We start from the raw sequence: 23,266 nt of genomic DNA, 5'->3' as shown, positions 1-23,266 counted from the left end.
GACCGTCCCGGGAGAGCAGTGCCCTTGTTTTCTGCAAGTGAATGGTGGACGGTCAGTGAGCTTTTTAATGGACCAAGTGAACAAACAGGTGGCTGACAAAATCTGCAATGTTGCCCTCCTTTGTTATCTGTCCCCGGTAAGTGTCTCTGGCAGGGGAACCACTCGGGGAAGCTGCCTGCCTTAGCACCAAGGCGTTTCACAGCCAGTCAGCAGCCACCTCAGGTGCTTACAAATGAGATCTTCCAGATCTGGCTGAGGGAGATGCCGGGGGGAAAGGGGTGAAGCAGCCGTGGCTGCGGAGCGCAGGGGCTGTGCCGCTTCCCTGTGGCTCGGGGCCTGTAGCTGCCTGTCTGGGCTGCTGAACTTGACGAGTCGAAGCCTTTGTGCATTCAGCGCGCTGGGTCCTGCTGGCAGAACAGGCACTCCGCTGCCTGGTTTCTGCCTCCAGGATTTAGCTTGAGCTAAAAACTTATTGGAAGGGACAGTTTTGTGACAAAGGGAATCGTTCAATATCAGCTGGCAGAGACCAATGCACATAAAGACTGAAGTGGCAGCTGAGTGCCACTTTGAAGAATGTCCCTTGTTGCCATATAGTAAATTTAGGGTTTTGGTCAGACAGAAGCCGGGAACCCTTCCTGTGCTATGCTTGGAAATTACATCATCTCTTTGGGATTTTGTCCTGTGGAAATGACAGAAATTCGGACTCCCTTCCCTCTCCCCATAACGGGGTCACTGCCAGGTGTCTTCTGTTTCCTGAAACCAAATAAACACTACCACACTGGGGAATGAATTAGTGTTACAATTAAATATTCCTGGCTCAAAGAGCCATATTTGATCTGAATTGCTGCATTCATTGTGACTTTACAGCTTGATTCCCCAAACATTGTGTGTGTTTGCAAAAATGTACTCTGCTCTACCCACAGCTTGAAAAACCTACGATTTTATGCGACTTAGTACCCTTGTTCTCCTTTTCTGTTAACTGTATTAACGCCCAGGTAAGACAAAGAGACAAGACTTTGACAATTAAAATGCTTGGGTAAATATCCAGCAGCTAAAGGGAGGGGGACATCTTTTCCTGCTGTACTCTCTGTGGCACACCTCCACTGATTTTGAGAAGTCCCCCGCCATTTGATTATCTTCTGTGCTGCTTGTCAGGATACCAATAAATAACTGTGGTGACTGTCAGCGACCCACATCGACTGATAGAAAATCAGACTGAGGCTGCTCCGTGCGTTTTGGGTGGTGGTTCTCTGTGACCCGCAGTTAGTGCCCACGGCGACAGCAGCCACGCTGCGCTCTAAATCCCGATTTTCCCCGTGGCCACAGGTATTCCAGCCTGCAGGATTTGATCTGGGCTTATTTTTTCTCTGTTTTACCAACAGTTCGGGCAATTTAACACCAATCCGCTGTTAGTGGGTGGGAGGGAAGCTGCTGGCGGTGACGCTGGGGTCAGGAGGCAGCCCTGGTGCTGCTGGGCTGGGGCTCAGTCCCGCTGCCTGCCCCTGGCGTGTGGTGCGCCAGCACCTGCAGCACCCGCTCAGCCCCTCTGCTGTATGATGGATGCTTTAAAAGCAGCTCAAGTCATTCTATTCCACAGCTTTTAACTTTGGTATTTTCGGTTCAGCACTGACAGTTTTGACAATTTTTCAAAGTCAGCCAGGAACCTCCTCCCTCCTTCACTCCCTGCCTCAGCTAAATAACATCCCATTTTTTTTTTTCCCCTCTCTTTGTGGGTAAATTGCAGGCTGTTGCTGGCTTTCAGGTGGACTTTTTAACGCCGAGCACTCTCATACATAACAGAAATATCTGCAAATATGTCCAGAGGCAGTAGGTAGGACGGGTTGATCCAGAACAGCCTGGGTAAGGCAACAGCTGCACCCTCCTGCCCACCCCAATCTCTCTCTTCCTCACCAGCACCAAGACTGTGACTGTCTCACACACCTGCTGAAGATTTGCAATTCCCAAGCTCACTTGTAGAAATAAGCAGAAAAGCAGCTTTCCACCAGCTTGTCTTCAAGTCAGTGCTGGTGCTTTTTTTACATTCAGTACTACAGAACTGCTGTCCATGTGCTAAAATCATGGAGGTTTTTTTTTTGCAGGTTTCTACAGTGTAAAGAACCTCACTGGGAAAATCCATTTTTTTTTAAATGTTCTATCAATAGGGCAAAAAGCAGGGAGGAAAGGGAAGGTGGCATCTTCCTTTGAGCTCATATAGGTGTGAGTTTAGGGATAGAAACCACCTTGTTCTAACCTCCAGCGTTTCCTTGGCCTTTGCTCACGACAGCAGCAATCTTGGTGGTTTCTCTCCGAGCAGCCTGGGAGAAGATGACTCTGGCTGCTGTGGTTTCACCTATCTGCAATAAATTTCAATCTGTATTTTATGTTTCAGGCCTGTTTTCAGCACGCTGCTTAGATTGATTGCACGGTCAAGCAGAGAAGGAATAGAAGCTTCTCACTACAGCTAAATCTGACTGGAGACGGGGTGCCGAGTACCTGGCAGACATCTGTTGGAGGACTGCAGTGCATGTGATTGATGAAGCACGTTTGCTGACATACAACTAAGACAGACATAACTTACCTGGTCACAGCCCACTTACTCCCCTCTGATTTGATCTGGAAGACACCTGCAGCAAAGGCTTCAGAAAAGGATTGTCTGCCTACCACTTCTAAAACCACGATAAATGCACGAAACTTTGCAGCCCATCCAGGGGGGTGGTTACTCCTGGTACATCCTCGTTTTGCTCCCCTCGGGATGAACATCAAGCTGCAGGAGGTTTTTGCTGCCTTGGTCAGTTTTTCAGCCAGGTCATGAGCTCAGCCAGCTTGTGCAGAACCGCATGAGTGCTCACGCTGACAAGAAGGATGGGGAAGGTGGAGGACCGCTCATCCTTCCCCGTATACTGGCTGAAGTCCACCGTGGAGTCTGAGTGCTTGGGCATGTCTGCACCTGTGTTTGGGGGAATATTTAACGTGGCCACTCTGAAAACTGAGGCACTAGGAAAACAAAAGCGAGCAGCTGCTTGGAGGACGCCAGTATCACCTGAACTGCAGTTAGGTACGAGGAACGGCAGAGAGCTGCTGAAGTGCTTTTGAGGCTCAGGGTCTCTGTGCATAATGTAATTATCTGAATGCCTGAAGTACAGCGTATTTGCTCCCTTTTTTTTTTTTTTTTTTTAATAAAAAAGGAAATTTAAATGCAAAACTTCTGTTAAGGCACATTAAGCTTTAAGACTGGAATACAACAATCATCTCATTCAGGCTCTACTTTCCGCAGCTTTTCTCACTTAGCCAGATGACACATGCCTGCTGTGTTTTAGAACTGAGCTCTGCCCTCATTTACACCAGGAACCCTCATTAAATTCAGCTGAATTCATTGAATTTAACAGGATTGCCTGGTGTAATTAATGTTTTGAGGACAATTTTTTTTTTTCCTTAGCTTTAATGCTTTAACACCATATACAGCATTTAGATGTGTAGTTGTCTGAAGATAGGAAATTCAAACACTTCTATATATGTTAAACCCAAACCATACCATGACATTGACACCATTTCTTGCATTTTTATAAACATTTAACAATTTGCATAAATCCTGCAGTGATGATATGCCTTTGCATTTAAATTTTAATTATTCTGCAAATCTACCAGGATGTCACTTGTTTAATGGCTCACTGAGCTTGGAGGTCACCCAGTCCAAGTCTCCTCTGCTGATGTTTTTATCTGAGTAAAAGCTTTTACTAATGAGAACACAGCAAACATACTGAAATGTATGAATGTCATATGTATGAATTAGAAATTAGAGAAACTTGGAGAACAGGGGATTATGTTTTCACGGTGTTTCTGTTTTAATGATTATTTGACTCCGACTAGGACCATAAATTCTTGTTCTCTGCTGATGTGAACACAGGTTGTCATTTACACATGCAGTGAGTGTTAAGGCATTGCTGAATCAAAAAATAAAGCTTTTTTTTTTTTTTTTTTCCCTTGACTGTAGAGGTGGATGGCTTCTGTGGGCTGGGTGATGATGACTCCAGCTAATTTCATTTAGAGCTGAGAAAGACAATTCAAGCTTCCTGAAAGCATCTTCTGGAGTTGCAGAGGTGTGTAGATCAGATAACAATGGAACAAGACAGCTGACCTTAAGCAAAAAGCATGGGAATCTCTGTTATATGTTATTAATTTATATATAATTGTAAAATTATTTAACTGGACTCATTCAGTGCTCTCAAAGCCTTCAAATGCAAAGAAGGTTACATACCGGGATCCCTCCCTATCTCCTAAGAAATCCCCCACACAAGAAAAAGTGATCTATGTTGGAGAAAAAACAAAAGTTACTTATAATGAGTAACTATTGGATCAGATTAATAGTTGTGAAAAACTGAAAACGACACTAATTTCAACTCAGTTATACAACTTGAACTAAGAATTTGTCCAATTACTCCTAAACCTCATCTAAGATTATAAAAATATTTAAAATAAATGTAAAAGCTAATAAAGAGTAATGCAGAAGTAACTTTTTACTTCACTGCATTTTAATGCTTACTACAGATAGGTAAATGGTGCTTAAGCCCACTTGAAAGAGGAGGTGTTGAATCTTTCATTTTTGTTAGTAGTGGTATCTTAGGACCAGTCTACCCAGGTGCTGCACAAATTTAATTCAGATTCAGCTATGGAACCTGGAGGCCAAGCCACAGAAATACCAATTTAATTTCTTTCAGTCGATTAGTACATACTCAACCATTGTTTCAGTATATGACGTAAAATGTACATATACTGCAAGAATGGAAAAAAATTTATGGAGCCAGGCTTTTTTCAGTAGTGGCCAGTGCCAGGACAAGAGGCAATGGGCACAAAGTGGAAGAAAAGAGGTTCTGTCTAAATACCAGGAAGCACTTCTTCACTGTGTGGGTGACAGAGCACTGGCACAGGTTGCCCAGAGGTGTTGTGGAGTCTCCCTCCCTGGAGGTCTTCAAAAGCCACCTGGACATGGTCCTGGGTAGCTTGCTCTGTGTGGCCCTGCTTGAGCAGGGATGCTACACAGATGATCTCTAGAGGTCCCTTCCAAGAACAACCATTCTGTGACTTTGTATGGCGGTTATCTAGCAACCTCATTTGAGAGCAGCGGACATAAAAAGGTCTAGTAGTCAGTATTCTGACTGGGGGAAGCAAGATGCACACAATAAAAACAACTGAATAATTGTGCATTCAGAATTTCTATAACATACTGATATTCTGTCAGTAAATTTAGCTGATGAAATTAGCTCAGATCATTAACTCACTAATTACTGAAAAACACTAACAGTCATCAAGACAAATAAGGCCAAATGCATTTTTTCTTATAAAAAGAAGCATCTGAGTAACTGAGTGTTTGCATATATATATGCATATACGTACTGTAACAAGAAATAACTAGACAGGAACAGACTTGCAGGGATGAAGCTGGCTTTAGGTCAGCACAAAATCTTTGCAGTGATAGGGCCGTATGAGACAACACAGACTCTGTAGTAATGCCACTGACTATTTATAACTGGATAGATTTTATTTTACATTTACACATTAGCAAGAGTATATACAACTTTTAAAATCGGCTTTGCAGGAGAAAATTAGTTGGAAATGATCTATCCTAACTTGAGACACTGAGTATTAAAGCTATCACCCTCTTTGACAGCTACAGCCTCTAGAAGGGCCTGCTTCTTCTGCATACTGCGAGATGACTCCAGTTCATACATAGTTGTCAAGTTGAAGAGAACACTCTCATGCAGGTAGTGCTTAGGGTCCTGCTGAACCATTCCTTCCAACTGGCGAAGGGAATCCTTGAGTTTTCCCAGATAAAGAAGACAAACAGCAGCATTGTTATTAGCCTAGAGAAAAATATATTGTAAATAAATAAGCGTACATATATATATGTATTTATAAGTGATGTGAGAAAGTAAAAAAGAAGCCTAGCATCAGGAGTAACAACAGATTTACTGTGTGCTAAGAACTACTATTTTGTGTGTGCACGAGTAACTAAAATAGATTCTCAGTCATATAATCCTAACCTTTTCTTCTTTTCTCAAGATTTATCCTGTGCTAGTAGGACCCACTGACTTCTAAGAGCTTAAACTCTACGAGTATAAAATGTAATGTAAATAGTGTAGAACATTAGATAGTTAATTGGGAAACTGAATCAGATTTCAGAAACTACATAAGCCTCTGCATGCTGTCATTTTCGTAGTTTTTTTTTTTTTTTTAAATGATTTCACTGTATCTTCTACAGTGTTTTTCTCTCTGGCTTATGTATAGAAAATCCACACAAGCAACAGGAAGAAATTAACCTATCACAAAGGCATCTACAATTTACATCAAGGAAGTTCAGCAAATAGGGCAGTCTAATACATCTTAAGTCATCGAGTCAAGTGCATTTTCTTCTCCTAACAACAGGTTTTATGAGTTAACAAAGGATTCCACCAGTACAAAGTCATATAACTTGTTTAGCTGCCGAATCTGAAAGCTGCAGATAAAGGAATAATACACCCTTTCAAAAAGTCTTTCTCTCTCTCTTCAGGAAACCTTATTGATTTCTCACAGTTTATAGTACGTACTATTTTACAGCCTGCAAAATGATGCAGTTCATGCGCTTCTTAAACTCAGTCCCCTCCGTTTTTAAGTGGTCTCAGATCAGGCTTTTGGGGGTAAGCTGTCTGAGTTCTCAGGAATACTCCTGTATGACCATGCACTGAAAGCTGCCACAGGTACAAATAACAGAAGTAAATAAACAAACAGCTCTTCTTTGATCTCCTTTTGTGATGGGAATCCAAGGCTCTGATGTGCACCATGTTAAAAATGTCATGTTTAAAATGATTATATCCCTTCAATGCTGTGTGAAATCATGTTAGTTTTATATATGTTGGCAGCTGCTATTTCTCTTTCTGACATGCATGCCTACACTAAACACACTGAATGCAAAAAAAACAAAAACACTTTTGCAAAGATCCCATAAACATAATGATTTGCAATGCCTTCATGCATGTCTAAGTATTCACCAGTTCTTCACTTCCCACCTTTGTATCTTAACCTCATCTATACTAAAAACTCTTCGGCACACAGGCCACATCCAATTTTTCTATAAAGCTCTGAGCATACTCTGGGTACTTATTAAATACATGTATGAAGGCATTACAAGAATAATTTAGGTGTTCATTATAAATGTATAAATGTGGAGATTTACCACAGCATTTGATGAGTCGATCCTTAAAATTTCTGTGAAAAATCGATGAGCTTCTGCAAAATTATTCTGACCAAGGTGGAGGAATGCTCTAGAAAGTAAGTGACACATGAGTGAGTTCTCCTGGAAAACCCAAGGTGATAATATATTTTAAAAAGAATGGACATCATTTTTTATTTTTCCTATTATAGATGTGAGAGTTTCTGACATTTGTTCTTCACGGTATAATCTTGAACCAGCAAGGAGACACTGATTTACAGACAAATGGAATGACAACTTGGATCATTTGGCTATTACATATTCTGCCTACCAAAGCAAGAGTCTTCGCTGTGTTTTCATTAATTTAAATGTAGATACTCTCTTCCCGGAATTATTTCTCTTTAGGAAATTAGCCATGCTACATCATTTTCAGAGCACTTTTGAATTGTATTTTCTAAATGTATTAGGCAATGTGCTAAACATTATAAACTGAGCCCCCCCATCATGCAGCTGAATTACTGCTGTGTTTTCGAGCATTCTTTGAAACTAAAGAGGCAGCAGCTTTACTAGCAGATCTGACTGTGGGATAAGGGCCCCAAATAGCTTCTCCTCTCCTAAGCACTATTTATACAAATGTATACTCAAAAAGCAGACTGAAAACATACAATGCCTGGTAGAATGAGAAAAAGCTTCATAAAATCAACTGAAGGATCACAATTTCAATGCTGGATAATATGACTGTACCAAGTAATACAGATCTCGTGGGTCTACATTCCATTCAGTCTCCCTTACAACAGATGTAGTTACATAAAAGACAGAAAGAGAACTCAATTGTCTCAAGGGTAGTTTGATACTCATTATGTATACTTTGAAAAACTATATCTTAAAGTTTCATTTAGCCATTAAATTATCTACCTGTTCATTAAAACCATAATCTGGCTCTGTAGTCCATCCAATTTGTGAGTCACTTTTTCAACGTCTTGAAAGTACTTTTCTGCAGTTTTTATGTCTCCAATCTAGACAGTAAAATTGTGAGAAAGTTACCACAATAAGAAGAAAAGAGACCCAGACTGATTACATCTTTTACAAAGGATAAGAACATGAAAACATGTCGAAGTCCATTATCTAATTGTTTGGTACCAAGACGACAGGGTAACGTCTGTTATCAAACAAGGTATTTGAAGAGCCACACTAAGATTACAAAAAAAACACCAACACCATGTACAGTTTTATCTAAGGCAGTGGTTTTCAGCTGTGTTTGTGGAGCCCTCGTACTGTAGAGTAGTGGTGCCACACCTCCTCATTTGGCTCTTTTGTTGTAACTCACTCCAGAGTTTGTAAAATTAGCTGAAAATGGGAAAAGGTCAGACTTACTTCCAGTAGGACTTGGTGTTAGTCCACAGGAAAATGTGGAAATGAAGACAGATGCTTATTGCTCACAAGCAGAAACTGTCAATAAGCATGAAAACGGGAACGCAATAGCCTGGGACTAGCGTAGGACCTGTACTTAGTCAATACACAAGGTGTTTCTGGGTCAAAGTCAGAGAACACAGGACAACTTGAACACATCAGACCAAAACGTGTCAGAAAACAGCCCCAACACAATGGGTCGTTGTGGGGAGACAGTCCATATGCAGACTGAAAGCTACTGGCTAGTGGATCATGCAGGCTGAAGGAAAGTGATGTGAAAGCTGCCTTAAGGACAAACAAGCTTTATTGGAAGATGGACAGAAAGGGGATTCCTAGAAGGAAAGAGGTATTTCACCTAAATGCATGTCACATACATTGCTATCTGAGATAAGAAAAATATTTTCTCTGAAGAAGGTCCCTTTGGTAAACAAGCTAGCGATTTATGTTTCATAGGAGGATGCGCTCATACTTTTGGTGAGGCTTCCCAGTACAGTGTCTAATTTTAGGCTGGAGAGATGGAAGGAGAAAACTCACTACTGGGTAAAATAAATCTTTCAAAAGGAAGGAAACTAAACTAGTTCAGAAGCATAAAACCATGAAAACCAGGCAGCCTTCAGGTGGGGACTTTCACAAAATCATCTTTTTGTTCAAAACCAGGACCAACGTTACTGAAGATGTTTGTGACAAACGTGTGGAAGTCTCCTTAAAGCTCTCAAATGGTGAATATTACACAACCTCCCCAGAAAACTCATTCCAGAATTCTTAATTACCCTTACTATTAGAAAACACACTCTACCCTGCTGCACTTTTTATGCCACATTTTGTTCTATCCATAGTGGTCAGGAAGAATAGTACAACTCCTCTTTTCTAACAGGAGCGTGCAAAACACTGTGTGCTTGAGTTTGCTGTTTGTCTGGAAACAGGTTATTTTTCTGAAGTGCTCCTAGGATTTATTTACCACTTTTACCTTTAATTTTTTTTTTGTGGCAATATTATAGAGGGTAAGGTCAGACAGCTTTCCACTTTTGAAATTCTTTAATGTAGTTATTTAAACGGCAATTTTGGACAGGTCAGCCAGCAAACAGAGTCTATTAGAAGCACACAATAAATACTAGAGACTAAAATGCACTCACTGTTTCTTTATCACATGTGAATTTCTGTTTTAGAGGTCAGGTGATTGCTGGCAGAATTAGAGTGCTTCTTAACGTTTCTCTGTGGTAGTCTCTGAATTCTCCATTTCTCTCATCCCCATTTCCCATTTATACTAAGGCAACAACTAAAGGCTGGCCGTACATCAGATCTGGGCCTCTTCACTTTTAGTAAGTGTGCAATGTTGCCTTTTGATTAAATCTTAAGCATAATTTTCTATAGTACCTTTTTTATTCACTAATGTACACACATGTAATTTTAATATTAGTGCTTCATATTTCCTAGCATTATCTAATATCACATGGTGAAAGGTTTTTAGTTTTGTCCACTGCCTCTACGATTTGATACAGTTTTAGCTATAGTTCTAAATGCAACAATCATTCACTACATAGCTGTCAATAGCAACATTACCTAGCATATTTAGAACCAAATACATACCTGAAGGAAAATCCTTCCAATTCCACTCAACAGCTGAGGCTCTTGCTGTGGGTAATATTTGATGACAGAGTGATAAGCATCTACAGCAAGCACATAGTCCTAAGGGGTAAAAAGCACACAACCAGATACTTAAGCTCAGCATTCTTTAGCCTTTACGTAGCCTTTAAAAAAAAATAAAAGCATATGTAAACAGAATCAAAATCATTGCAACTCGTGAATGGGACAGAACTTCTGCCTACCACTGCACGCTGGCTAAACTCTCAGTTATACTGGAACTGTATAAACAAGGGACCTTCCTTTATTTATTTTGCAACTGGATCATATTCTAGTTGTAGCTAAATGTAGCTAAAGAATCTCTTCATTTCATTCTTTCATTTCATTCATTCAAAAAAAAAAAAAATTACTGTCCAGGATTATGATTTAGGATGACAGTCAAAAGCCTTCCATGTGACTCAGGTGTAGGTACTTGAGAAGTGTCTCATGTTTCATATATATGCACGATTTACATAGTTTAATAAAGTGTTGAGAAGCTTTGGGAACTGTTTATGCACATGCTTTTAACTTGTGAAAAACACAAAGTAATGTGACAGAAGCTAAAACTTCTTCCATGTTTTCAGATGAAAAACCAGTGGCCAAGGGAAACACATGTAGTAGGTACATCCACAGGGCACAAGGTTGCACCAGTCTCAGCTACAGCTTCTTTGATCAATTCAGAGCAGAGGCAGGGAAAACCTGCATGTGCTTATAAAAAACAGGCATTTGCAAAGACTGAAGGCTATGTGCTGTACTGACTTGGTACTTCCTGGCAGTTTTGCCCTTCACCTTCATAGCAGAATTTGTAGGTGTTCAGAAGCAAAATATATCAAAGAATAATCTTTCAAAACAGCACAGACACCTTGGGATACTCTGTACCATACCTTTTTTTTTTTTTCAATTGGATATAGTGCTTATTCCTCATCTCCTCTTTAGTCTGAGGAGGCCGTGTGCCCCAGGTGTAATGTATTTCTTTTTCTGAGATTGTATTTAAAATGACTGAGTCCTATTTGGCCATGCATCAGGTCACTCTTTGGACCATACTAATTTTTTCATACACGCAAAAAACAAGAGAAGTCTTTCGCGTCTTATATATATACGAGAGCAATTACATAGCCTATGATAGTAGAGACTGGCTAAAACAACCCCAGGGGCACTTTGCAGGACCTTTCTTTTGCAAACAACTTGTATATTGCACATATAACTATTAAACTTGAACATCTAACATTTAGCATAGAGAGTTTATTCCAATTCTAGTATGCCATGCCATGTCCATGGTCATTACTGGTAATGGAAAGAGTTCAGAGCAAAGACAACAGGCCATATAGCCAACAATGTACTTGTTTAAATTCTGATTCATTTAGCATTCACAACTCAAACACGATGTAATTTTTACTACCAAAATTCCTCATGAATTTATGACAGGACAAACTCAATTTTCAATGTAACAGCTCTCACTTACAGGACTTGTTTGATCATGAAGTCCGACAGTGTTAGGTATTGCATAAAAATCATGGAACAGGGCTCCTCTGAACTGGCTCCTTAGAGGAACCCCAGCCACGCTTGTATTAATCCTTGCAAGATTGTCATTTATAAAAACCAAAAGATTATCTGGGACTGAATTTCATCCCTTTGCAAATAACAATATGCTTGCTTACTGGACAAATAATTTTATTATATCACATTCTAGCTTTTGTGCTCAGTGTCTTCTATTCTGTAGTCTAAAGCTGTCCCTTTCCCGGTGCTCACTCTCACATACACTCCAGCTTAGTCCATGCGACAAAAACGTGCAGCAGAACTGTGAGGGACAGGGCTGTTGCACTCACATCCCCCAAACAATTCCCCGGAGACCCTGTAGTTAAGTTGAAAGAAAAGTGCTTCTGTCAGCTCAGTATGAACTGACTGAAGAGAAGTCTTGGCCAGCACAAGCTGCACGAGGGGGCACTGTTTGCCCAATTATAACATCACAGGCTCCCTAGCATAGGTAAGGAGCCAACCTTGTAGGAACAAGCAGACAAATAACATCTTGGAGGTCCATGCTGCAGGGGCAGGCTTGGCCTAGTCAGGCAAACAAACCCTCTTCCCCTATTGCATTCCCTATCTAGTATTGTATTATGTATTATGTGCACTATATGTGTATTATAACTAGGAGGATGCAAAGGTTCGCACCTCCTAAAATGTGAGAGGTGAGGCATTAAGAGTCTATGAACTGTATTTGTGGATCAGGAAACATATTGCACCTTGTTTCTATATGATGGCACATCACACAACACCTGCGTTTATTTACCCCATGCCCTGCAGTGCCTGTCACAGGAATAGGACCCATTTCTTCCAGGAGATGACAAGAGATTGTCACGTAGGTCTAAAACCACACCTGAGCACAGGTGAGGCTGGGCCCAGCATGAAACAGTAAAGCACTATGACAGTATCCAGATTTAATTCTAAATACAATCTCATCCTGTAATTGCTTCAGTACATGCATATAAAACTTACTGCAGGCACTAAGTTTTGTATGTGTATACTCTCCCCCACTTACTCATCATAGAGACAGTAGTAGATTTCTAGGGTATCCTGTATACTGCCAGGTGATACAGAAATGTGCCACTCATGGTATGTTACAAAAGCACCTTATTTGACAATTCCTTCTGAAGGAGCATATTGTAAAGTACATGATATTTAGTCTTATCTACTAAAGACCAGATTTTAATTCCCTGCTTTGCTACTGGGACATGGTAAAAGAACAATTGTCTGTGAGAATGATAAATGAGAAACCCTCTCAGAAGAGTGGAATCTTGTTTATTACAAGTTGTGGTTGGGAGGATTAAGAAATATTAAGTACTGGCAGTAAAAACAAAACAAAACCAGTCAGCTTGTGATCTTAAGACTTAAAGGTAGGGTAGAAGTGTTATCACAGTCTTTAACTACAAATTGTGACCCTTCAGATTTTCCACACCTTCATAAGAAATCCCAAAAGCAGGACTAAAGTTACACAGTTCAGGATATGAATGAGAGTTGGTATAGTTTAATAATTCAATATTTCTTTGATTACAAACAAATCAGAGCTAAAATTAGATACAATCATCCAAAAAGAAGTTCTATTAAGCCACTGGATCTACCTGCACAAAAGCGGCAAGTGGGGTTTGTTTTCCTCTGATGCACTGCAGTGTAACTGTATTTCCCTTAATGCTCACTGCATTATACACTTTTGTGTTTCCCCCCCCCTCATCTTAAGTACTTAAAAATGAGTTATGAGATATTTAGAAATAAACATAAATGATCATGATGCATAGAATGCTAATATTAGGTTCAGAAACCACAGATTAAAAATCAGCTTTAGTTATTACAAAAAGTATAGTTCGTGAAGGCCATAATTTCTGAGACGAGGACGGATAACTCACCCTTCCTCTCTACCTAGTGCATTTGAGGAAGGGTTATGAAAGCAGAGATTCACAGCATTATGAATCCAGTGTCGTACTGCAGCACAGTTAGGCAAAAGACATGATTCATGCAGTCTTTCTCCTTATGCAACCAAAGTCCTTATGCATCAGTCCCTTGCACCATTAGTACAAGGTGCTACCTCCTTCTTCAAGTGTAGTTTTAATTGTATTTAGACCCAAATTAAAAACAATTCTAATGCTTCTGTGTTTACTAAGGGCAAGCTCTACAAAAACTAAAACAACACTGACAAAAAAAATCTTACAAAATGCAAAATACGTCCTTAATTAGAGTGCATTTATAATATATATGGAAAGTACTTAAGTATTTATTCCTCAGAGAGGTAAAAGTCTTCTAAGATAATGTCAAAAGCAATTTTAGCTCAGATGAAAAGAACTTTAAAAAGTTCTTAAGACACTTCCATGGTGATTTAGTAAAATGACAGACATTTTGTAATTATATTGTTGAAATGAAGCAATGCACATCATCAGTTGCATTTTAAATGAATGTTCTCTCATGCTGCTATATTCAGGGTACAGTTTCACAGCGACTTAAGCCCACGGTTCTTATAAATGAAAGTCTGTAGCGATGCATGTTAAGTGGTCTCCCCTTCCCTTCCTGCTGTATTTCCACCTCCTCCCTTAGGTTGCCCTTTGTTCACATGAAAATGTAAAAGCTGACTCAGTTGCTGTGACTGAGATCCACCATGTCTTTGTTTCTGTCACTTAGCTAAGTCCAATAGTGGAGTACGGAGGGGAGGAAGAATACTCTATTTCTTTCTTAAGAAAGGGTGTCCGAGGAAAAGGTGATGAACAGAAAATATACATATAGTCTTAGAAGCAGTAAGACTGCCTTAAACTGCTACTGAACTGTAGCAGGCAGAATTCAGTAGAAAAAATTGTACCAAGGTAAAGGAGACTTTTGACTAACTGGTTTCTTGTGCAAGTCTGGTTAAAGCACTTATTTACACCCCATTCGCTACCTTCAAAACAATATACTCCTCCACCTTAGTAATTTAATGAGATATTCAGCTGTGAAACTAAAGAGGCCATATAATGTATTTAAAAAGAAAAATCATGGTCAGAATTCCTTGGGTCAGATAAGTAACGCAGAAGAGAGATGACAAGAAATAAACCTAACTAGATTTGAGCATAGCTGAAATAGATTTAAAGAGACATAGGTCCAACATCTGTTCAAAGAATTTTTTATTTTAATTTTGTAGAGTAAATTCTGACAAGCCTGTTCCATAGTAAATATTACTGAAGTTTGTTGGGCAAAGAAAAAGGTTAACAAAAATAATATAATCTGCCTTTGCTTTATACCATTGTTGAATTGTTTTAACTTAAAAAAAAAAGATATTATTAATCTACTAATAGCACAAGCTATTCAATTTACCTAATAGTACTTGGGGACCAAATATGACCACATTGCAGTATTTTAAATGTACACTAGATGGCAATGCATGGCACTGACTTGGAGAATGATTTTTTTTTTCAAATTATTATATATACTTGAAACACTTGAATAAAACATTTAGTTTTTAGAGTGTTTTACACAACAGCAAAAACAACTGTAGATGTGGAATGCTGTTCAATTAATATAATTGTTCATGAGAGAATTAACAGAAGTATGTTAAAAATTATTTGAAGAAATTGGAATACTCCAGAAGGTGGAGAAGATGATTACAGTATTGCTGTATGTTACAGTGGTCTTAAAATTAGTACTTTTATAAATAACCAATATAACTCTTTCAGCAAGGATTTGTCACATAAGCAGAATAAATTAACTTGATGCACTACTCTGATTTTAACTGTAATAAGGCTGTGTCTGAAAATCATAGAATCACAGAATCATGGAATGGTTTGGGTTGGAAGGGATCTTAAAGACTACCCAGTTCCAACCCCCCTGCCATGGTCAGGGATACCTTCCACTAGATCAGGTTGCCCAAGGCCCCATCCAACCTGGCCTTGAACACCTCCAGGGATGGGACATCCACAGCTTCCCTGGGCAACCTGTGCCAGTGCTTCACCACCCTCTGAGTGAAAAATTTCTTCCTTATATCTAATCGAAACCTACCCTCTTTTAGTTTAAAGCCATTACCCCTTATCCTATCACTACACCCCCTGACAAAGAGTCCCTCCCCAGCTTTCCTGTAGGCCCCCTTTAGGTACTGGAAGGCCGCTGTAAGGTCTTTCCAGAACCTTCTCTTCTCCAGCCTGAACTACCCCAGCTCTCTACTACTCCATATAGGGATATTTCTGAAAATTGTGAGATTTCCAACTGCTCCACAGCCAATGTACTAAATTCATGTTTCAGATGGGAGCAGTTGTGCATTAACATGCAGTTGTGGGTAGTCTGGAAGTTACTGTGGAAGTGTAAATTTTTAAATTAACAGCCGTGAGGCCCTAAATAAAACTGATCTTAAGAAGTATCTGAGCTGCAGTATTTCTGAGGTATCATTTCCAAAAAGTTGTTAACTAGTATTCACAAATATGTTGTGCTTTTCTCCACCTGTTTTTTGAAAAAGCAAGTTCCTTAAGAACTGAACCTATGTCAAGTACCTACTTCAAAACAAGTGCTTATTAATTCTTACAAATACTTCATGGTTTAATGGACAATTATTTCTATTCAGGACAGGACTGTTCTGATCACAATATAATTATGAACAGAAATTTCTGTTTTCCCCAATTCACGTAAAAAGGATATTATGTTCAGATAACTGTATCTGATCTGAAAAATGCATGCTTTCTGAGTTGCTACAATATTATGAACGGAGCATCAAGGAGGCCCAGCCTGGAAAGTAGCTCAGTAAACGTCAGGTTTGACATGACCTTGGACAACCAACTAGCAGGGAGCAAGGAGCTTGGCCTGTGAAGGTTATAGTGCTGACAGAATTGCTCTGAGCCTGTTGCTGTTAATTGATTTGTGAAGCACAGTTAAACTCAGCATAACAGCAGTTTGTTGCATGCCTAGAATGGCGATATCCCTATTTCCCTGACCATGAGGTGAATGACAGAAATTGTCTTATTTTTTAAATTTCCTGATCACAACGAGAAGCCCGCATTACACCAAATGCAGCAAAAGGTGCTTAAGGAATAAGGGGGAAACAAGAGAGAAACAACAAAACAGTGGTAGCTAGTTTTCCTTTTATTCCTTTCTCTTTTCCTCACCCATTAGTGCGGATTTAAACTTGAAAGAAGCTATCTTACAATTGAGATAGGAAGGATGTATTTAGATGTTCTGGATCTTCATCATATACAGAGTCTATAGTATTCATAATGTGCATACACAGAGCAACACTCTTAGTGCACAGTTTGAAAAAGACAGAGCACATAATTGCTTTTAATTACAGCATTTAGTTAAGTGTTAGAAAAATTCAATTTAAAAATGTAAATTTGGTATTGTTACTGCACGTTCTCCAGGATGATTTGGGGAGAAATAAGTGCAGATATGTTCCCAAAGAACATTACTTCAAATGGTTATCTATTAAATAAGGCATTATTAAGTCTAATTAATTCTTCACTATGCAAAACCTCCAAGTACAGTCAGGTAGTCTTATCTATGCACCAGTAATTCTCCTGCACTTTCTCTGACATTCTATTCGGGAATATACGGTACCTCTGCAGTTGCTGCCACCCACGTACCTTCATCATTAGCAGACAGTTTGCCATGGAGTACATCACCCGGCCCAGACGTGACCTCCACAGCTGAACAGAGGCTGCAAAATAAGAGCAGCTTGTGAATTTGCACAAATAAATTAGAGGTTCTTTCTTGCCATCAATTATTGGTCCTATGAATTATGATTTTGAAAGATCCACCTCGTTAACACCACTGGGTTTTAGCCGAGAATTTTTAATTCTCTGCTATGCTGCACCATCAGACAGAAAATCCTGCATCTCTCCAAGGGAATTACTCAAGCAGTTCTGGGGACCATACATGCTGTAACAATGCAAAGCAACAGACAGCCGCTGAGCTTTGAGCGCAGGCCAAATATTAAACACTAGAAGAAGCAGCCACATATTTTCCAATGTAAGAACAAAAGATGCATAAAAAAGATTAGAGTGATAATGAGTATCAATTTTAAAAACATATAATCTAGAGGATTAAATGAGATAAACTCAAAAATCAAACATAGCTAATGCCATTTCAGAGCCAAAACGTGCAGGGTCAGAACTGTCTGAGTCTGGGACTATTTGTGCCTGCCTCTGGCTTAGAGCTGTGCTGGAAAAAATCTGCCAAGCCTGTCTGCTTTCCCCATGCTCCTGGAGCTTGCAGGCATTAAAAGCTGCAGCAGCAGATTTTTTTTTTTTTCTCTCTGGGTTTGCAGACAGACTCCTGATGTTTTAAGAGAATAGTTCACATAGATCCTTATTTTTCTCAATCCATTTCCCTAGATCAATGCTAGAAATATTCCTCTAATCCTCCAAAATAAATGTTAGGAGTATTAATTCAGTACATTTGGAAAATAAATAGGTCTCAGTCAATCAGCTGTCAAGGTCACTGTAATGATTTGAGAAGGAGGGGAGAGGAAAGGGCGAAGAGGCTATTTCAATGAGACTGTAATAACTGAGACCACTCATTTGTATCCATAATGTATGCTATGATGAAAAGCATGGCAGGTCGCACAGATAATTTTTTTTAACACACATAAATGCCATTACAAATAAGAACAGAGTCTGGTGAAATGTCTACTCCCCTTCACTTCCTAGAAACACCTTCACCACCCCCCACCCAAAACAACAACAAAAAATCAATGTCAAAATTCCCAAATTACCTTTGTCAAAAGAGGGGGAATAGTACGGGGCCCAAGACTGAACCCAGTACTTCATTCACTGTACCTTAAAACTGTTCATTAATGCTAGCTTTTGTTTTAGGAATTCTCCCTTGACCACACATTGCTAGTGCTGTTAATGGAGAGGCTGCTGTAAACACTGAGCAATTATTGCACGCTATATTTTTTCTTTCCTTGGGGGTGTCTGTAAAACCTGGACATAATTAAATAAATCTCCTCTTAACTCTCCTTTATTATTTCACTTGTGCTTATCTCCCTGTTTGCATGTCCTCCTAGTTTGGCAACCACGTTCAATTTTTCAGGATCTTACCAAGGACTTAGGTAACAACAAACACGACGTTGATTTCTGCAGTGGAGACATGCAGGTTTCGTGCTAACAATCCAAGAGCACCAGCCATAGTACTCAAAAAGGATTGCAAAGCAGACACACCAGATGCCTTCAGTCAGTGCTATAACTAAACAGGAACTGGCTCTGATCTGGAAATTGTGTAGCCCTGTGGATGAGGCTTCTTAGCGCTGGCAGAAAGAGGTTAAAGAAAACCTGTAAAGCCGTAAGCAAAACTGAAAACCCAACACCAGATCATTATGTGATGCCTGATAAATGTCTGAAAACCACTTGCTCGCATTCTAAACATTCAGTTTCGTTATTTATCAAGGACCGTACTCCATACTGCCAGCCATTTTAATATAAACTCTGTGCATTAGGTTGCAGAATTGGCATCTTATAGAATGCATTGCCAGGCAAGTGGTGCTAGAACTCTTCTCCTGTTGAAAAACTGGCAGGTGAGGCGCTCTGTTTCAGACTAGTGGAGATGTACATGATGAGTTGACTTGTTGGCACCTTCTTCCACCAGCAATAAGGAAATTACTTACTAGGCATAATCCCCACAATGAATTATGTCCGTCTTCAAATAAAGTTAATAAGGTTTGCTTCAGTGAGATCTCACATGAAAACAAAACAAAACATCAAAAAAACAACATAATCAGAAGCAGACAGGGAGAAGACCCAGCTGACCTCCACAAACAACAGCAGTCAACACTCCTCGCAAAGGGGACTGCTTCAGCAGCCTTGTCCCCTGGCAACTCCTAGCTGCTGCTTTTCTAACCACCCACCCTTTTGAGCTCATTTCAGCTCTGATGCAGCAGCAGTGAGGAAAAGTGAGGAGCCCGAAACTCACATGAATGATAGAGACTGCTGGCCACAGGATGATGACACAGCTAGGAAAAAGCTAAAAGGGGATCAGACTCTTGCTTTTAAGGGGAAAGAAAAAAAAGAAGAAAAAAATATGGGGAGAAAAGGACAAAAATGAGGGTAGAAAGGGGATAACAAGGAAAAGGAGGTAAGGGAACAGAGGCAAGATGAACAACAGATTAAAAGAGAGAAAACCAGAAACTTCTGGAAAGCTGTACATAAATTTGGAATATCAGATTATCTTTCTGCTTTTTCCTAAACCATTTTGAGAAGAAGAGTACGTGTATTCATTTGAATATACCTGCAAATACCTTTATGATATACACTGCTCACACTTGCATTCATTTTTTTAGGGCATATCTAGATGGTGTATTAAGTGAAGAACACTGACACATTAAAGCTGCTTTAAGTCCAACCAACTTGAAGACCAGGCAGAAGAGTTCAGACCAGATCTGCACCACTCCACATAGACATCATTTCAGTGACCTGTTTATAATAACGTTTCACTCTGCTAAGAGCTGTACCCAGCCTTTTCCCATCTCAGAGGCAGACCTTTACTTCCCACACCCTCCAGAAGTAAATGCTAGCATGGAAAGAAGTTGGTAAGATTTCCTTAGGCTGTTGGCTGAAGCTGAAAGTTTCTTGTTTTCTTGGTACTATGTTTTTAACTTCCATATTGCTGGGTACCATAAGTGGTTCATCTAATCCATAACAATGGTTAAAATGTCATCTCATGTTCAATTTTTAAGCGCACTCAAATGATCTGTTTAGTATAAATTCCATTAAAAAAATACTTGAACAACTAATTTATCTAGATGACCTTTATACAGTAATTTATCCCACACTATTGAAGCTAAACACTCAGATAGAAGGAACAGGAAAAAAACAACAACATAATTTCATACAAAATGATTTAGATGAGTATATTCTGAAACTCATTTTAAAAAGTGACTTAGGTATTTCAGGATTCTACTTATCACACAGTTGCAGTGAGAATTAGACACCTATATAGCAACATCCTAGGCCAATGCAGCCCTTGTCTGATAGCAGTTCAATCTTAAAAAAAAAATCACTAAATTTTAGATAGGAAGACTGAGAGGAACCAATGAGCCAATGCTGAACATGAAACATTCATCTAAGCTGTGACAGCAATACATTTCTAGATGCATCACTAAAGGATGGCAGTCATGTTCTTTGTTTCTTCTAAGTAGGAAAAAAACCTGATTTAGTGCAACAGTTTGATCAAGGGCAAAACTGTGAAATTAATTCCAGCAAATAAAAGTACAAGGTGTATCATTTCAGAGACTGAGTAGACTATGAGATTACAAAAATACTGTTTTAACAACTCTGGGGCAGTCTTCTGAAAACTTCTGGCATACTTGGGCAAGTGATAAAACCATACTGCCTGTGAAAAAATGTTTAAAGAATACCTACCTTGTCTGTTCTCCTGTGTAATATTAGTCATACTTCCATCTTCAGCTAAGCCTTGTTCCAGATTTTCTAGTATCTGTAGTAAATTTTTAAAGTAACTTACATGAGTTTAAACAATGCTATGTATTAAATGCAAATTATCTAAAATTGACAGTCAATATGAAAACCAACTCAGGCAGGAATGTTTCACCTAGATACAGTTCAAAATTACTGATTATTACCATAGCTAGATCAATTGCACAAAGGAAGACATTACACGGTAGAAGGATGTTAGAATTCAGGTTTATGATACTTACAGAACATTAAATGTCAGCACACTCCGGGGACATACACATTTTGTTAAACAAAACATGAAATATGCTTCACCAGAGAATGAATGTTAATGACCACAAAGAATGTCAAATTGATTTTTCTAAGAGAGCCACCCTCTCTTGACTCCTCCACCCTAAGTATGGGCTCTGGTTTCGAAAACACCTTGCTTCTTTTGTCCTTAATCAAGTATTCCCCTTAGGTCTTATTCCGACTCCCTTCTCAAACTTTGGGTTTTATTGCTTCTCGTTATTTATTATAGATTTTAAATCATCCAAACTGTTGAGTGAATAAAACATTTGTAATATGATTGGGAGAATGAAAACGTATACTTAATGAAGTTTGTGTCTCAGCACTTTTGAAATACGCATGTGAAGTTCCATTTGAAATGCAAGTCAACTTTCCATTTTCTAATCCCATTACAGTTTCTCCAAATCCGTTCTCCCATTCCCACAAATAACCCCATTTGCTCTATTACAAATTTATTACTTTGGTTGTAGAATACTGTTTGAGATCTCCTTCAAAAAACCCACTACAGCTGTTGCTCTTGAACAGCCATTGTCGTTAGACAATTAGTGAAATATAAGGCATAGCCTTGTCTGGGGCCTGAGTGCACTTTTGAACACACTGCACAAAACACTCTTACCCTCTGTCAGTATAAGAAATTGTTTTTTTCCACACCAGGAGAGCATTCCAGTTGTGCTCGGTGGTTTGTAAACAAACACTTAAAAACAACACAGGAAATCCTCAAAAGCAAAATTAATCTGGCCTCAGACAGCATGTTGGTGCCTCCTACAGTCAACGAAGGGCAATCAGGACCTCCACGAAGCGAGTTCACACCATCTTAAGGTGAAAGGAATTGCCCTGAGAGATACCAACCTCTCTTCATAGACTGGAGTGAAAGCCTAAAGTTAGGTGTCATAAATTTAGCTACAAGTAACTTAAGAGCTATGAGAGGCATTCGATGAAATGACTGCAGTTACCACATGCCAGATGAGCCAGGGTCATTTTCCTGGTAAGAACTGTTAGCCCATGACAAGTACAAGGTGGTTTGATTTAGTTCATAGAGAGGTAAAGCAAGTTGCCTTACCTCAAATTTTGAGAGGCTATGAGCAAACAATTGTACAGATACCACAACTTAGTTGATAGGTGGCAATTTATGAGATCACAGCAGCATGTCTCTGAGATTGAATCCCTGTCCCAATTTCACAAGCAGTGTAGCCACTTAGAAAACACTTAGAAACCGAAGCACCAGATTTAAGTATTAAGTGCCTAGAATATAACAAGGCACCTTGTCAGGGTAAAAAAACACTCTTCTCTCCCACAAGCCAAAAAAAATACCTTATTGTCTGTTTTCTATCCAGTCTAAAAAAGACAAACACGATCTCTCTCTTCCCCTGGAAAAAATCTAGTGATCAGTTCTCATTCTCAGTAAGGCTCAGAGTTCTTACTCTTGAAATGGTCTTAACATAACAGAGTGCCTTCATCAGTGAAACATATTGTTTTGTTTGAAAAGACAATAGGTTTGTTTGACGAAGCCATTCTCTGAAAACGCCCCAACTAACATCACAAAAAAAAAAAAAGGAAAGAAGTGGATATTAGCATACAATTAGAATATTACATTAACCATTCTGTGATATTACTTGGGGATATCTAGCTGTCACCTCAAGCTCAACGTAATTAAAACAGAACTTGGTGCTGATTTGAGGCTAATTGGTTTATTCCCTAGGTTTATCTCCCTTTGCCCTTCTTAAGTATAGGAACATCATCTGCAGTCTTTCAATATTTAGGCACTTCCCTAGTTTTCCATGAATTGTTTAATAATAAAATTACTGATTCTAGTAATTCTTCAGTGTAAGCTATGGTAGTTGACATGAAATGTTTGATTTTAACA

At 39.3% G+C, this 23,266-nt stretch overlaps 2 protein-coding genes and 1 long non-coding RNA gene across 3 annotated transcripts in view; 1 reads left to right on the top strand and 2 right to left on the bottom strand.

Moving 5' to 3' along the window:
• The window catches only part of COLEC11 (collectin subfamily member 11), a 334,707-nt gene that overhangs the window by 81,993 nt on the left and 229,448 nt on the right, over positions 1-23,266 (bottom strand). The window lies entirely within an intron of this gene.
• Positions 1,826-3,165, top strand: LOC106030691 (uncharacterized). The gene is made up of 2 exons (XR_001203894.3): positions 1,826-2,215; positions 2,390-3,165. It is a non-coding gene; the product is annotated as an uncharacterized lncRNA (long non-coding RNA).
• TRAPPC12 (trafficking protein particle complex subunit 12) overlaps positions 5,512-23,266 on the bottom strand; it is a 53,513-nt gene continuing 35,758 nt past the window's right edge. Inside the window, exons 7-12 of the mRNA XM_048078528.2 lie at positions 21,067-21,139; positions 17,293-17,366; positions 10,181-10,279; positions 8,099-8,199; positions 7,208-7,295; positions 5,512-5,858 (exon numbers count right to left, since the gene is read on the bottom strand). Of these exons, the coding sequence (XP_047934485.2) occupies positions 5,616-5,858; positions 7,208-7,295; positions 8,099-8,199; positions 10,181-10,279; positions 17,293-17,366; positions 21,067-21,139 (678 nt within the window). The 3' untranslated portion in view covers positions 5,512-5,615. The remainder of the gene's footprint in view (positions 5,859-7,207; positions 7,296-8,098; positions 8,200-10,180; positions 10,280-17,292; positions 17,367-21,066; positions 21,140-23,266) is intronic.

This window comes from Anser cygnoides, chromosome 3 (assembly GCF_040182565.1).
Source record: "Anser cygnoides isolate HZ-2024a breed goose chromosome 3, Taihu_goose_T2T_genome, whole genome shotgun sequence".
NCBI classification, from domain to species: Eukaryota; Metazoa; Chordata; class Aves; order Anseriformes; family Anatidae; genus Anser; species Anser cygnoides.
This window is presented reverse-complemented; position numbering and strand designations above follow the sequence as displayed.